General features: G+C 32.2%; 1 protein-coding gene across 2 annotated transcripts in view; it reads left to right on the top strand.

The window, feature by feature from the left end:
- The window catches only part of LOC114327447 (insulin gene enhancer protein ISL-1), a 206,368-nt gene that overhangs the window by 175,445 nt on the left and 13,585 nt on the right, over positions 1-17,338 (top strand). The window contains exon 5 of one of the 2 annotated variants that reach the window (XM_028276081.2): positions 13,437-13,637. In XM_028276081.2, coding sequence (XP_028131882.1) covers positions 13,437-13,637 — 201 coding nt within the window. Of the gene's footprint in view, positions 1-13,424; positions 13,638-17,338 lie in introns of both variants that reach the window. The other variant, XM_028276074.2, reaches the window with a different exon arrangement.

Genomic DNA, 17,338 nt, shown 5'->3' with positions numbered 1-17,338 from the left:
GGTATAGGTAAGACAAAAAAACATATGGTAGGTGAAAAGAGTTTGTTTTTTTGGTGCATGCTCAAATCGGTATATTCAATTGAAATAACAGAGAAACGGTCGATTTTAAGTGTATAGTGCTACCAATATTTTTTGTAGTGCTTTAAAAGTCCTTTAAAATTAGCAATATTAAATGTCGACTACATTTAAAATAAGTGAGATATGCTGCAAAAAAATTGATGACTAGGTAGGTAATGTAAGTATTTTAAGAAAAAATGAGAAGTATATTTATTTAACGCCTCATCCATCACAATTTAAATGCAACGTTTTCCTTCTACAATACTTTTTATTATACTTAGTGTTATTTGTTATTTCTATGCTCAAAAAGTTGGACGGGATTAAAATGAATGGTTTTTGAAAAAATAAGATCAAATTATAGAGCGCATTTTTAAATTTTCTTAAAAATCTTCCTTTTTGTGCATGTACCTAACTTGAAAATGGTAAAAGATACAGTAATGAAAAAAAGAATGTGTGTGTACTTTGTACGCACGTAAGAAGATATTCTTCTATTATATAGGTAATTTAAACGAAGTAAATATACTTAACAGGTTATTTGTATTTTATTTAAAAATTAAACTAACTTTCTTATCTTCCACTTTCAAAAAATTTTTATTAAAATAACGAAAAATAAAAAAAAGTATGACGTCCAAGGATTAGAACCCGCGACCTTCCGTGTGCTTCCGTTCTCTGTCCCACCGCTCTGCCAACTACGCCATCGAGCCACTTGAATTGACACGTAAGTTTCGAATATAATTACACAACACGGCGACAAACTGTAAAAATGTTATGCCTACATATTTTATTATTTTACTATACAGGGAAACACAAATCCAAAAACACAAGAATTATAATAAATAATACATTTCCTAAAACCACTAATATATTCTTTTAATGACTTATTTGCACGGTTACAGATACATACATTGTCATACATACCTATATTGAAAGATTAGCAATGAACTACATAGTACTGTCAGAACTACATACTGTCAGTGTGCGCAGGCGCGTGGTTGATGTACAATTTTACCCTCAATCGATTCGTCGCTAAAGAAGAATATCTTCAAAAAAATTATCTAAAACACCCTACATTTCTGTACGGTATCTTTTTTTCGTATCTCTATCATTTTCGAGTTACATGGACAACAAGGAAGATTTTTAAGAAAATTTAAAAATACTTACCTACTCTCTATAATGTGATCCTATTTTTTTGAAAAATCATTTATTTTAAATCTGTCCAACTTTCTTAACATAGAAATAACACTATAATAAAAAGTATTAACGATGCATTTCAATTGTGGTGGATGAGGGGTTAATATACTTCTCATTTTTTTTCTTAAAATACATTAGTCATCAATATTTCTTGCAGCATATCTCGCTTATTTTAAATGTAATCGACATTTAATATTGCTCATTTTAAAGGACTTTACAAAGCCCTACAGAAAATATTGGTGGCACTATACACCTAAAATGGACCGTTTCTCTGTTATTTCAAGTTGAATAGATACACCGATTTGAGCATGCACCAAAAAAACAAACTACCATACTTATCTCTTTTTGTATTATAACTAGAAGATTTATGAAGGAACGACTCTCTTTGTTTTTTATAGGCTACAAAAATGTTTTTTATAGTTTTTTATTTAGATGCATAGTTTTTAAGGTATTCGCAAGAAATCGTCCGAAAATGTGTCTTTTTTCAATAAAAACGTCCAATTTTCAACCACGAATAACTGAAAAAGTATTGAACTTTCGAAAAAAAATTATAGAACAGTTTTTGCTTATAATTAGGCTCTCTAGCCACTTCCGTGGTTATTTTGACGAAAAAATTTCCAACCCCGCAAAGGGGTGGGAACCACCCCCAAGATAAAAGCGCACATCGGCATAGGGTAGACTTTGAATTAGGAGATAAGTAGAGGATCTCCGAAGTCCATGCAGTAGGATGGAATTCGAAGCCAAATAACCTCATTGACTGCCCTACTTACGAAGTTGTAAAACATCTCATAAATTGTGGAAAATGTGGAAAATTTTACGTACCTATCCTGGAAGTGCCATAACAGAAAGCGTAGGTACAGGCACAGAAAACGATATTAAGTAGATAGTAAATACATATGCATATGAGGAGACGTACGAAAAGCTCAACCCTGCTTGGAAGTCTAGTCAGTGTAGGAGGTACCTACTCAAAAGACAAAGATTTGAATATTCCAGTTAAATGACATGGCTGTTCTACTCTACTGATGTGTAACCTGGAAAGTGACAAAAACCCTTACAGTCAGACAAACTAGGTACATATAGGTCTTTGTTAATAAATTCCTACGAAGAATTTTTCGTATTGCCTGGCCTAACATCATCGGAAACGAAGAACAGCTACACCTGACTAAAAAAAGAGGGTAAAATTTAAAATAAGGTCCATAAAGTGAGGTTGGATCGGTCACACCAGTGGCGGATCCAAGGGTGGTGTCACGAGGGTCATGATAACCCCCCCCCCCCCCCCAGACGAAAATAAATATTAATTCAATAGTCCTAAAAAAACCGAGAGCGGTCAAACAAAAAAAAATTAGGCCCATCCAAAAAATAATAGGGAACTTGCATAAAAATTATATTCCAGAAATATTACTGATAGGTAAACGTTATTTAATGCTGTTAAAAGAACCCCAGTTTAGGTATAGGCTATTGATTATGTATTTTAGAAAAGCTACATACAATGTTAACAGGGTTTTATTGTTTCATATAGTCAATGGACCACTATATTTGAAAAAACCACGGAGTGTTACCATTTAAATGGGTGCGGTTTGAGAAAGGGGTGAATTAGTCCCTAGACACAGGTCAAATTAGAGTGAGTTCTATGCACATTTAGTGCGAACACGTCTATAGCAAAATTGTTCTTGGTTAAATTTACTATCTAAATATCACATTTTAAAGTCAAAAACATGTTTTTTTACAAAAATATATCCAAAAGAAAAGCAAGAAAAAAACATGAAAGATAGCAATTTTGTTTTTTGCCCCATAACTTTTTTCCACGGGGATATAGGTATAGGCATTGCTTCACAGAAAAAAAACTTCCATCCTTCCTCTTTAAACTGGCGTTTGGTAGAAGTCCCTGTGATTTATAATTTCCAATATATGATTTTTCAAATTTCGCCACTCACAGCGATTTTGGAATATTTTCCTTGTTATTTCGCAAACATTGTTCTGTAACTTTTTTCTACGCATCTCTAGCTATACGCAGTGGTACATTTCGTACAAATTTGCTGTCGTAGAGAGTAGAAGGCCGTATGGCTATATTTAAGCAAGATATTATGGTTAATGATTTTTGATATATTTTATGATTATTTTTAAATTTCTCATTATAACTTTTTTTTATTGTATATTTGGGTATATACATTGTGTAATAAAAAGGAAAGCTCATTTTCTTTACTTTAAAATGGTGTACTGTAAAAAATTCTAGGACTATTTTTAAACAAGATATGCTGTTTCAAAGTGTGACATAATATACCTACACATGCAATAGTTGGAACCATATGGAAAACTTTTTTAGTATTAATTTTATGAAAAAAAGTTATTCTTTATAAAATGCTCTCCCTAGTCTAAAACCTAAAATGCAATCATCAAATATAAAATTTTATTAATAGTGTACGAGGTATGTTAAAAAATATGAATTTGCTCAGGAGTAAAGTACCTTTATATTTCACAATATCGAAAAGTGAAATATATTCTTCTACCTAATCGAAAAAAAAAAGAATGTGTGTGTAGGTACTTTGTACGCACGTAAGAAGTTATACTTCTATTATATGATTTAAACGAAATTAATATACTTTTTATTTATATTTTGTTTAAATATTAAACTAATTTATACTTACTACTTCTCAAACATTTTTATTAGAACAGTGCCAAAAATTAAAATAATAAAAGAATAAAACACACACAAACACATTAAACAAGCCACAAATGATGTCTGAACATTAATTGTCGAAAATTTTTTTAACTAAATATGTATTTTCTGAAAATACAATTATATAATAAATATACTTACAATCATAAAATGTATTAAAAAAAACAAAAAAGAAAGTTTCTATTGGGACTCGAACCAGCGCTGATAAGAGTGGTTGGTATATTGGAATTCATTCGCCTTCTCCGCTTAGCCACGGTCACTATGTGTCATTATTTACGAAGATCGGCTAATTAAACGGATTAAACTTGTGATATTTTGATATTTTGAAAATTGATCAAATTATTTTAATTTTGAATTGAAATGATTTAGAATTGAAAAAATACAACAAAACATAGAGTAAAAAAACAATATATTAGGTGAATATTGATAGAAATTTTGATGGTAATCAAATTATATAAATAAAAGTATACCCTATTCCACGAACATACGCCTGTTTTGGATTACTTTGACAACGAATATTTTACTGTGCAAAATAAGAAGAACTAAAGTAAATTGCAAATTACATTGTTGTTTATTGGAATAATTATTAGGGCCATTTACTTTCGTACTTCTTACGTTGCACAGTAAAATATTCGTTGTCGAAGTAATCCAAAACAGGCGTATGTTCGTGGAATGGCCCATATTACATACTATGTATTTTGGCAGATCAAATAGGTAGGTTTATACCCATGATACATTAACAATTATTACGTACCTGTTGCTTTTAAAAACTATTTAAAAGTCACTACAATATTATAAACTTTTTTGTTTCTGTCCTCACAACAATAAAACTAATATATTATACATTTGTTTACCTTTACCTTTACCTCCAAACCACAGCTGCCATATCGGATAATTTTTGACATGTCATTTGAACATCCAATCAGAACAAAGTTATAATGCGCATGCGCCGGGCTGATAGGTTTTAACATATAAAAAAATCACCCTCTATCGCCGGTAAAGAAGTATAACTTCAAAAAAAATTTTAAATTTTTTCAAATTACGGATACTCTTGGATATCCTACGGATATCTTGTTTAAAAATAGTTCTAGATTTTTTTGGAATACATCATTTTAAAGTAAAGAAAATATGTTGTTTTCTATTATACAATGTATATCCCTAAATGTACAAGAAAAAAGTCATAATGAGAAATTTAAAAAATAATCATAAAAAATATAAAAAATCATTAAAAGTATAAAAGCTTGAAAAAGCAGAACTTGCTTCAAAATAGTCAAGCAACCTTATACAATAATAGTTATTTATGATATAAGTGTTAAAAGTACACGTTTAAGGCACGCATGTGAAAGTTTGCAGAATGAGCGACAGCGAGTTCTGCAATTCACACGCATATCATACAATATTTTTTCTACAAACGTAATTACAGGACAATATCTACAAAAACTTTTACTTGAACTTGACTGACATTCCATTTTTATATTTTTTTGACATTACATCAAAATTGCCTATACGGTCAATACGCAGTGGCGGCTCGTACCACTTTAAGAAGGTAGTGCCACAACTCGGGCAGCCGCCAAAATTTTTAGTGACGGATTCACGATATTGTCAAAAAAAGGTATACTGACAACAAAAACTAAAAAAAATATGCGCGGATACTTTTATCTTATGTACATATCTTAAGTTTATTGATCTGAGGTGCCAAGCAATTGTCCAACATTGATCAAAACAGTTCCGTAAATTAATTAATAATAAAAACCTCTTAACCTACCACCAGCATTTACTGCTGATAGTGCTTGAAAATTGTTATTACGATTTAGTCTCTATTTACCAATTTATAAAAATAATACTATTTCATTATTCACACACATGCACAAATTTTTGTAATGTCACTTTTAAAGTTTACGATATATGAAGTTCATTCTTCTATTTTTTGGTTGCAAAGTTTTCAATGACTTTATAATTAAAATTATCAATACAATTTACAAAATGCTTTTCTGCAGATAGCATACCTAAAGCACTAGGTTTCGATGTAAACATCGAAAAACAGCGTTCTGCTTCAGATGTTGATATAGGAATGGTAACTAAAATACTTAAAAGTTTAATAGTTTCTTCAAATGTGCTTTTTGAACCTTCCCTCTACAATAAAACCGATAGCGAAACAGCCCCAGAGGTAGTACTTAATTCGTATCGCTAATACAGTACCTACTTCTAATTCAGTTTTAAACCGAGTTTTGCTTAAAAATTAAAATTGTCTCCATGGTTCATTAAGAAATGATTCGGAGAACTGATGCTTATAAGCAGAAAACTTCTCCGACATAAATAAATTAGAAGCAACTAAATGTCCGGAGAAGGTAGACCTTTGAAAGATCTGGTACTTTGAATAATATAAACCTTTAAGTCGTTGTCTAATTCGGCGCTAAAATTGACCAGCTCCTTAAATATGCCTCTATTTTCTGAATTTTCTTTTTCGTCGTGACCTCTTAAAGCTAACTCGAAAGCTCCACAACACCTTATAACATTTGTAGTTTACCAAAAAAATTTTTAAAATACTAATCTTTATTGTCAATTAATAAATTAAACTTAAGAAATAATCAAAATATTATCAAAATACCCACGAACATGATGCACCAAAAGTTTAATTATAAATACAAAAACTTTTTAACAGAAAATATACATAATAAAAGCGACAAACCAGCACGTAAAGAAACTCAAAATAAATAGACCTGGGGCCTGATTCTAATTCATTTCGACAGTCGCAATTTCATTTCGACACCGCCATGACAGCCGCAGAATATAGCGATTCTTATTCATTTCGATATTAGTTACAACTGGGGATATTAACCTTATCATGTTGAGACTGCTCAGAATTTGGGTTGGCGCTCCCGTTTATTGGAACTTGTTGATAGTCTGGGAAAATTATCGAAAAAAATGCAATTTTTGGGAAAAATTATTTACCAGCTATTTTATTGCTAAAATCGAATCTTAAGATTGCATATACAGTGCGTCCATAAAGTAACGCATAAATTCATTATTTCGTAAACCAGCGACATTAATGAAAAATCCTGAAACGGGTCGATTTTTATTTTTAGATTCAGATTTTTTGGCATATATATTATACTAGTGACGTCATCCATCTGGGCGCGATGACGTAATCGATGATTTTTTTAAATGAGAATGGTCATGTGATAGGTCATTTGAAAGGGTATTCAATTCTCTATTCACTAATATAAACATTTACCTAATTATTTATACAAGGTGTTCAAAAAACATTTTTTTAATTAAAATAATTGAAACAAAAAGAAGAATGTACGTAATTTATTTAATTCAAAATACATTTTACTGTTGTCAGAAAACAGGAAAAAAATGTTTATTTGAGAAATAAATATTGTTTTTTGCTTAAATTCAATGTTAAAGCTGCCACCCACCTGTTGCTTGGCAGTTTGAACATTTCGTTTAAGCGAAAATCAATGTTTATTTGTCAAATAAAATTTTTTTCTGTTTACTGACAGTAGTAAAATGTATTTTGAATTAAATAATTACATTATATTCTTCTTTTTGTCTCACTTATTTTAATTAAAAAATGTTTTTTGAACACACTGTATAAATAATTATGTTAATGTTTATATTCTTGGATAGAGAATTGAATACCCTTTTAAATGAGCTATCATATGACCCCTATTCTCATTTAAAAAAATCATCGATTACGTCATCACGCCCAGATGGATGACTTCACTAGTATGATATATATGCCAAAAAACCGTAATTTAAAAATAAAAATCGACGTGTTTCGGGAATTTTCCTAAAGTAACCAGTTTACGAAATAACGGATTTATGCGTTACTTTATTAGTAATATGGGGTATGACAAGTCCGCAGAAAGTGTGTTATTTTATTTATAAACAAATTAGCCCTTCTAAATCTTCTTTATTTTTCAATTAGTGGTCTGTAACTCCTAAAATTTTTCCTTTGAGCCAAAAACACTCAAATAAAAATTCACCGTAATTTAGTTCTGCACAAAGTTATTTTTTTTTCCGATTTCCTTCAACAAAAATTTTACTCAGAAAATCCGAGTTTTCCCAAAAAATCTGCAATTTTCAATTAAAATTTTAGGGAAGTACCTAATTATTTATCAATAATTAAATAATTGATGACATGAAAGATTTATTATAATAGATTATACAGAGGGGCTAAATTATGGAATAAATTCATTTCTTTAAAACGGGCGATTTTGGAGCAAAATTCCGAAAGAGGTCGATTTTTATTTTTAAATTAGAATTTTTTGGCATATATTTCTTACTAGTGACGTCATCCATCTGAGCGTGATGGCGTAATCGATAATTTTGTTAATGGGAATAGGGGTCGTGTGGTAGGTCATTTGAAAGGGCGTTCAATTCTCTATTCAGTAATATAAACATTATTCTCATTAGGTATTTATACAGGGTTGCCAAAAAACATTTTTGAATTAAATTAATTGGCGCAAAAAGAAGAATGTATGTAATTTATTTAACTCAAAATACATTGTACTGCTGTCAGAAAATAGAAGAAAAGGTTTATTTCACAAATAAGCATTTCTTTTCGCTTAAATTAAATCACAAACAGCCTCCCTCCTACGTACTTATTAATCAATGCTCCTACCTATTGGCAGTTTGAACATTTAATTTAAGCTAAAAGCAATGTTTATTTGCAAAATAAACATTTTTTTCTATTTTCTGACAGCAATAGAATATATTTTGAGTTAAATAAATTACATGCATTCTTCTTCTTGCGTCAATTAATTTAATTTAAAAATTTTTTTGGCCTCCCTGTATAAATAATGATATTAATGTTTATAATACTGAATAGAGAATTGAACGCCTTTGTAAATGAGCTACAACACGAACCCCTATTCCTATTTAAAAAAATAATCGATTACGTCATCACGCTCGGATGGATGACGTCACTAGTTTGAAATATATGCCAAGAAATTTAATTTAAAAATAAAAATCGACCTGTTTCGGGATTTTTCTCTAAAATCGTCCATTTTAGAGAAAATGAATTTATTCCATAATTTAGCCCCTCTCTGTATATCAGGAAACAGGCGACAATCTAACCAATAGTTTAGCAATAATTAAAATGTTAATTAAAAAATTTCGGTCGAAATAATAACCAGAAAGATTATGATACACCAGAATAACTATGATTTTCGTATAAAAAAGCACTATACCTATTCAACGTACCTTACAGGATTGAAATTGGACCATTTGAGCGGTCTCAGGAATGTTATAAAGAAACAATTTTTTGGCTTATAAACAAATAGAACCCCTCAGAAAATATTAGATTTAATTAAATTAAGTTAACGCTGTTGAAAAGGGCACGGCTTCTGTGTCCTTTTCGAAGAAAAACAAATTGAATTGCGAGGAGTGATTCCAGGTATAACCGGTCAAATTTGACCGGCATTTGCGACAGAGTTATAAACAACAGGATTTTAATCTTTGAACCATTAGATACCTTTTAATTCCGGTCTTCTTTGTACATACAAATTTTCATATCTTCAAGACACTTATAACAAAAAAGATTTATGTCACTGTTACCAAATTATTTAATTATTGATAAATAATTACTTTCCTCAAATTTTAGTTGAAAATTAAAGATTTTGTTTGGAAAACCCGAATTTTCCGAGGAAAATTTCCGTCGAAGGAAATTGGAATAAATTATCAATGTGCAGAATTAAATTACTGTCAATTTTTATGTGAGTGTTTTGGTTTAAAGTTAAAATTTTCGGAGTTATAGAGCAATAATAAAAAAAAGATTTCGGAGCGCTAATTTGTTTATAAACAAAATAGCACACTTTCTGTGGACTTTGCACAGCTATATTACTAATATAGGAAATCTTAAGATTTGATTTCAGCATGTCCAGCAATAAAATAGCTGGTAATTAATTTTTCTTGTTTTTTACTAATTTTCCCAGATTATTACCTTACATCTTTCATTGAGTTGATGATTCATGTTGTGGACATTCTCAATTATTATATTTCTAATTTAATACTATTCTATCTAATTCCTCAAAACAAGCAAATTTCAATTCAACCCAGCTATATTAAATATAATACCTTTTGCTTTAGTTTTCCTTGCAAGAAATAAACAAAACACATCTAAACTAAACCTAACCTCGCTTTTGGCCATTCATTCATCTCCGTGTCAAATAATTTCGACAGTCGAAATTATAATATCAACACCCTTTTTAAAGTCGCTATTAATTTCGATAGTCGCTATTTCATGACGTCACTTCGTTAGTTCAACTAAAATCCACAAGGCTCGCACAATCGCATTTCAACCGTCGCCATATTGAAAGCGACTTGTTTAGTGTCGAAATTTGATTTAGAATCAGGGCCCTGGCTTCATACCCTCGTGCCTGGCACAGAGATTCTAATGTTAAGGTATACTAATAGTCCAATATAGCTCTTTCTCTGTCACTTACATATAATGCTCGTAAAATCTTTCTCTCTTTACTCGTGCCAGTACTGACTTCGGCGCGAAGGAGATTCTCCTGTCGAATACTCTCCGCTGTCGGCAGGGATTGTATTGCGCCCATAGTTGCCATATTTTATATAATTTATGAAGATCAAAAGAAATACACACAAAAAAATTAATAGGAATTAAAAAGTTTTGAAGATAAAAAATATGTTTATGGATAGTTAGCAAGGTAGTGCCATGGCTCTATGGCACTACCTCACGGGCCGCCACTGTCAATACGAACTGCAGTGCCTTAAAAATATTTTAAAGCACTAGTGCCTTAAAGTAGCATTTTTAACGCTCGTATGCGTATGGAGTGCTAAAAATTGCATTTTTAACACGGTCGTAGAAAAATAATTTTAAAGGTAATTGACTCCTCTTTCTAATAAATGTACCATTGCATATACCTAGAAATGCGTAGAAAAAAGTTACAGAACAATGTTTGCGAAATAATGGAGAAAATGGCCCAAAAATGCTGTAAGCGGCGAATTTTGAAAAATCCTATTTCGGAAAATATAAATCCTAGAGACTGCTATTAAAAGTCATTTTAAAGAGAAAGAATGTTAAGTTAATTTTTGGTGAAGCAATGTCTGTACTTATATTCCCGTCGAAAAAAGTTATGGGGCAAAAAACAAAATTGCTTTCTTTCGTGTTGTTCTTTTGCTTTTCTTTTGAATATATTTTTGTAAATAAAAATATTTTTGACTTTAAAATGTAATATTTCGATATTAAATTTGACCTGAAACAATTTTCCTGTAGACGTCTTTGTACCAAAAGTGCATAGCACTCACCCTAATTCCCCCTGTGCCTAGGGATTAATTCTGCACCCATTTCTCAAAAACGCACCCATTTAAATGGTAGCACTCCGCGGTTTTTTTAAATATAGTGGTCCATTGACTATATGAAACAATAAAACCCTATTAACGTTGTAGTTCCTTTTAGCTCTCTTATTTTGAACATAATCAATAGCCTATTACAAAAAAACTCATATTTTGTTATTATGAAATAAAAATAGCAATTAAAAACAGCAGAATTTAAATTATTCTTTCAACGGGCGGAATCGGTTGTGACGTCAGACAGTTTGTTGGTCGTCCCCACGGTTATTAGACTTTATTACGGTTGTCTTGTCCGACGGTGGTGGGGAGACTTATATTTTTGACTTTACGTCACAAGAGTTTACACTCCCATATTTTTAAATGATTTTCGATCATTGAATGTGTGTTATTGTGTATATATGTGTATTATTTGTGTTATTATGAAATAATTAGACAAATAGTACACATTTTATCTTATACCGGGTGGTGAATCGTAAAAAGGGCCATAGGAAACTCAATGTAAAATTCTGAATTGTTGAATTCCTGCTTCCCTAATTATTTTACATCAAAAGTCATGAGAGAATACTTGTAGAGAATTAAAATCTGTATTAAAACCAAAAGTTGAAATTTTTCTACGATTTAAATGCATTCCAAAATTTTGAAAAATATGATACATTTGCCACAATAGGTATGCGTGTAAAAGTAAGGCCACACGATACTATTTAACTGACAGTGCTCACACCATTGACTGAATAAAATAATCTTTATTATTAATCCTTTCTCCGCAACTGAGGGTATCTTATCAACTGTATTGTTTTTAAACAATAGATGATAAAATAAAAATATTGACAGTTACAGTTCAAAAATGTGAACATTATTGCATTGTGTGTGGCCTAAGTTTGGGCTGAAAACTAAAATGTATTACATTTTACAAAATTTTGGAATATGTTTAATTACGTAGACCAATTTTAACAGTTATTTCCAATACAGATTTCAATCCTGTACAAATAGTTTCTAATGTCTTTTGATGTACAATAATTATTAGGGAAGCTGGAATTCAACAGTTCAGAATTTTACATTGAGTTAATGCAAAATTTTGACGCATGTCAAAATTCTCAATGTGTTTTAATAGGGCTTTTCATTCACAGTCATTTGTTTCGAGCTTCTGTCATATGTTGTATAATCCGTGTATATTAATATTATACACGGATTATAGGACATTTGACTGAAGCTCGAAACAAATGGCAATCGATGAAAAGCCCTATTGTATTCATTTTTTTTCGAATCCTGAGAAAACTAATAAATATTTTTGAAAAATTTAAACTCAGAATGAAAGACTACATTATTACCGAGGGCTGAAAGTCCCTGAAAACTTCTATAATGTTTATTTTAATAAGTTACAGGGCTGAAAATAAAAGAGAAGTGTGATATTTAATTTCAAATATTTCATTCAATAGAATCTGCTTGTTTATTCTAAGGGGCTTTCCGCCCTCGGTAATAATGTAATCATGCATCATACGTTTAAATTTTTCTAAAATACTTGGTTTTCTCAGGATTCGAAAAAAATCAACTTACGATTCAAATGACAGTAAACTCTCGTGACGTAATCTCACCCTTAATGTTCATTGGTTAGTCGATTTAGGCAACCGTAGTAATGTCTAAGAACCGTGGGTCGTCCCTATAAACGGGCGAAAGCGATAAGTATTGCAACGCTGCAACGGTACATTATGTGATAAAATCATAAGAAATCATAAAATCGTAAAGAATTAAAAGAATTAGTATTAAAAACATAAGGTTTTATTGCATAAAATTGCGTAAATTGCGTAAATACCTATTATATTGTATATTGCATTAATATATTATGTATCTATATTATTATATAATTGCATTATATTATTATTTCATTGTGTAGCAAAGAAGTGAACATAAAATAAGTACTTGTAATAATATTATTATTCTCCATGTCCCAACAAACTTGACTAGGGATCTAGGTATCCCTAGTCAAGTTTGTTGGGACATGCCTACACGTGATCTTGTAAAATACCTACCAAAAGCAGGAAGATATCGATCCAAATTTTATGTTTTTATTATCTATATCTAATTACTCTAGTCTCTCATTAATGTCCTACTCATACTCGTAATAAAATTTTTACTCTGATCGACTTGAATGTTGTCAAATAAACCTAACCTAACTTAGTATTATTCACAGGATGGCCGTAAGATGGGTTACGGGGCGATGCAGGGTATTCCGATGGTGGCGTCTTCTCCAGTTCGACACGACTCCCCCATCGGAGTCCATCCTTTGGAGGTGCAGGCGTACCAACCTCCTTGGAAAGCGCTTTCCGACTTCGCCCTTCACGCGGATCTCGAACAACCCCACCAGCCGGCCTTCCAACAGCTAGTCAACCAGGTGAGTTATATTTTTACATTTTACGTGATTTAAGAAGTCTACATGTACCTACATACTTTGTTTCACGTTAAGAATGGAACATTGCGCCTATGGAGATCAGTGTTGCCAAACCTCTTGGGCACGGGTGGCTAGTCGCCTGCCGATATACGATTCATTGGCATATCTAAGCAACGTTCTATTGTTTGCATTGTATGTTGCTCCACGTTGGGCGCCAGTGATACGAAATGGGCGATAGACTACCCCAGCTAACTGAAATAATATTCGAAAATAATACTCCAATCATCCAAGATAGCTATCGTTCACCGCAGCATAGCTCAGTCTCTCAGAGTGTGTGTTCGTCTTGTCCTAATCTTAGATATGAACCCTGAAAATTTAGAATGAAACAAAACAGTATTTTTAACCAATCATGTTTATTGTTCAATAAAGATATAATAAAAATGTGATTTATTAAGTGCATTAACAAATATATTCAAATTCTTGCCAAAAACTAACAGTTCTGGATTATACTTATGGCTTTTGGTATCTGGTTCGATGGTAACTTCTTGATGTCGAATGGTACTGCTGTAGACTTCTTATAGACCTGGGCAGATGTTCGGCCTCAGATCCCTGCAACTGAAGATGTTGGATGCTGTAGTCTAGATGACATGGTCAATGGTCTTCATTCTTGTTGGCCTTAGTTCCATCACCGGTGTGGATGGCTTGATGCTGGAGGCTCCCGGAGGGAGAACGGTTGATTCTATTCCCAAAAACCCAAGAGAATATAAAATTCTGGAACTAAAATGAAGATGTGATGGTCTCATCTCTTTAAATAGATTAATTTTGCCCCTCCATTACTAATTGTCACTCTCATGACAGCGCAAAGTATGAGTAGATGGGCAACCATGTTCCGTATTGAAAGACATATATCTACAGAGTAAGAGTATATGAAGTACGTTCCGTATGATGATTTAGATTTTAGATGAATATAGAGATAGGAAATAGAGGATAATAAAAGAGGGTGCCAACGAGTTTTTAACGGAAAACAGGTAAAACAAATAGAAGAAAATTATTAATGAAATATTAAAGAAAATGGAGGAAAATAATTATTTAAAAATAAAATACCAAAGATGTGACGTTTGTAACGTTACAATGTGTTTTCTAAGCGGTAGGTGTAATTTTGGATCCTGCCGAGTTTTGTAGTTTGTTAATAATTAAAGGCAGGACAAAATAAGCAATCACAAAATAAAAGGATATAAGAACTATCTTCTTCTTAAGGTGCCTTCTCCATTACTGAAGGTTGGCTATAACTACAGCAAGTTTCCCTCTATCTTGAGGTGTTTTTAGTATCGAATGTCTGTCCATGCCTGTCCAGTCTCTTACATTCTTTAGCCAGTAGCATTTTCTTCTTCCTCGACCTCTTCTTCCTTCCCTTCCACTTTCCCTTTCATTATGAGGCGTAAAATGTTGTATCTTTCTTCTCTGTAAATATATCCTAGATAACCCGTTTTGTTTTTTACAATGTTTAGGAGTTCTCTCTCAGACCCCATTCTTCTCAAGCACCTCGTTGTTGGTCACATGCTCTGTCCAAGAGATCTTCAGCATCCTTCGAAAAATCCACATTGCAAAGGCTTTTATACGCCTCATACTTGTAATTACGAGAGTTTATGTTTCGTTCGATTGAACCTAACTTAGGTTCCGCAGATGCATGATGCCATCCGCTATGCAGATGTCACGGTATTAATGACTGATTCGGACCATAGCCTGCAGATACTGTTAGATAGGGTTACTGAGAGTTGTGAAAAAATGGAGATGAAGATCAATACTGTGAAAACCTGAGTTATGAAAATATCAAGGAACAAAAATTTACCCCTTCCAATATTATGTGAAACACCAAGAGCTTGAATGCGTAGACCAATAAAAATATCTTCGTTGCTGGTTCGACAATAAACTTGACTATAAACAAGAAGTAAGAGCGAGAATAGAGGTAGCCGACAAGGATTTATCAAAATGAAAAGCTTATTTTGTAACAGTAGCATTAATATCAGCCTTAGATGTCGTTTTCTGCATTGCTATGTGTGGTTAATACTTTTGTATGGAACGGAGGCCTGGACACTCAACACAACACTGGTGAACAAGTTAGAAGCCTTTGAACTCTGGCTTTATAGAAGAATCTTGAAAATACCTTGGACAACCCACACCACCAACGAAAATGTTCTGAGGGGAATAGGTACAGATAGGGAACTGCTAAAAATCATTAGAGTCAGAAAAGTTAGCTACCTGTGACACATGATAAACGAAAAGTACCGCCTCCCGCAACTGATCATCCAGCATCCAGGGTAAGATTGAAGAAAAACAAAGTCCCGGTAGGCGCCAGATTTCATGACTTAGAATCATCAGAGACTGGACCGACCTTGATTCAACATCTTTGTTTAGAGCCGCATTGGACAGAGACAGATTTGTCAGTGTAGTCGCTATAACCTCCATTAAAGGAGAAAGCACCACAAGAAGAAGAACCTAACTTACCTTAGAGGCGAGCGGCACGTACCCCTTAAAATGACATGGTATACTGACCACGGTATGGTAAATGCCCGTAAATGTCTACTTTTGGTTTTTGATGGTGCTGAAAACGAAAATTAGGTTTATTTTGAATTTTAAGTGGGTGAACATTGTCAAAATCGCCATTTTATCCTAAAAATAAAAAAAAACAATAAAATCACTTTTTTTTTTCTTATAATCGCTACCTACAACCTACAACTATTGTTCAGTTTTATTATTTCTTTGAGACAATGGGACCTCTTGCAAACTTTCTGTCCTATTCTAATAAAAGTTCTGAGTTTTTTTAAGTAAAAAGTCCAGATTCGTGAATTGCAAAGTTAAATCGCAAAAGTTGAGTGACAAAATTTGAAATTTAGCTTTTTAATCACGTTTATGTTAAAATCTAGAATACAAAGAAGTTTTTTGAGAGTTTTAGTTTTAGATCCAATTTTCTTATAGAAAAAAAAATACTCTTCAGAAATAATTGAATCATACTTCATACTTGTTTGATTATATCCTTTTCCTCTTTGTTGTTTCTTGTTTCATTTTTCCAGTTTATTTTTTTTTGTATTTTAGAAAAACATACAATCCACATCAACCACGCAGGTTTATTAGTGGATTTCCAGTTTATTATATACTTAAAGGTTTTCTATATCTTTTTTCATTTGATTATGTCTACAATTTTTCAATTTCCTCCAATTTCCCCAACTAGGAAATCTCGTCTCTGACATACTTTGGATATGCGCCAAATATCTTTGTTATTTAACTCCTAAAATAGATACCCAAAATTCTCTATATTGCTTCTCCAACTACCTGTGTTTACTCTTTTTGTCCATGCTGCACACCATAGTCTACTTCCAAATATTTTACCAGGGACCTTTCTTTCCCGAACTTCAAAAGTAAGTAAGTAACTTTGCTATTCAAAAAGTAAGGGGTAAGGGTCAGCGTACTTCCCTGAAATTAGGGGCTTGGTCTATCCCTGGTAAAAGTATACGGATAGAACTAATCTTTTGAGTAATAAATATTTAATGACTAATTTCGTGAGAATTTTTCAAACAACTATCTTTATTTATATTATCGGTTTACAACGTTCTCCGTCTTCCGATACCCGTTCGCCATTCCTCTCTGTCCGCACATTGATCTACTTGCAGACCTCTTTCATCCGTGGCTTTGTTTATTCCTGCCTG

The sequence above is a fragment of the Diabrotica virgifera genome, chromosome 4 (assembly GCF_917563875.1).
Source record: "Diabrotica virgifera virgifera chromosome 4, PGI_DIABVI_V3a".
NCBI classification, from domain to species: Eukaryota; Metazoa; Arthropoda; class Insecta; order Coleoptera; family Chrysomelidae; genus Diabrotica; species Diabrotica virgifera.
Note: the sequence above shows the minus strand (reverse complement) of the source record. Positions and strands in the feature narration are given on the sequence as shown.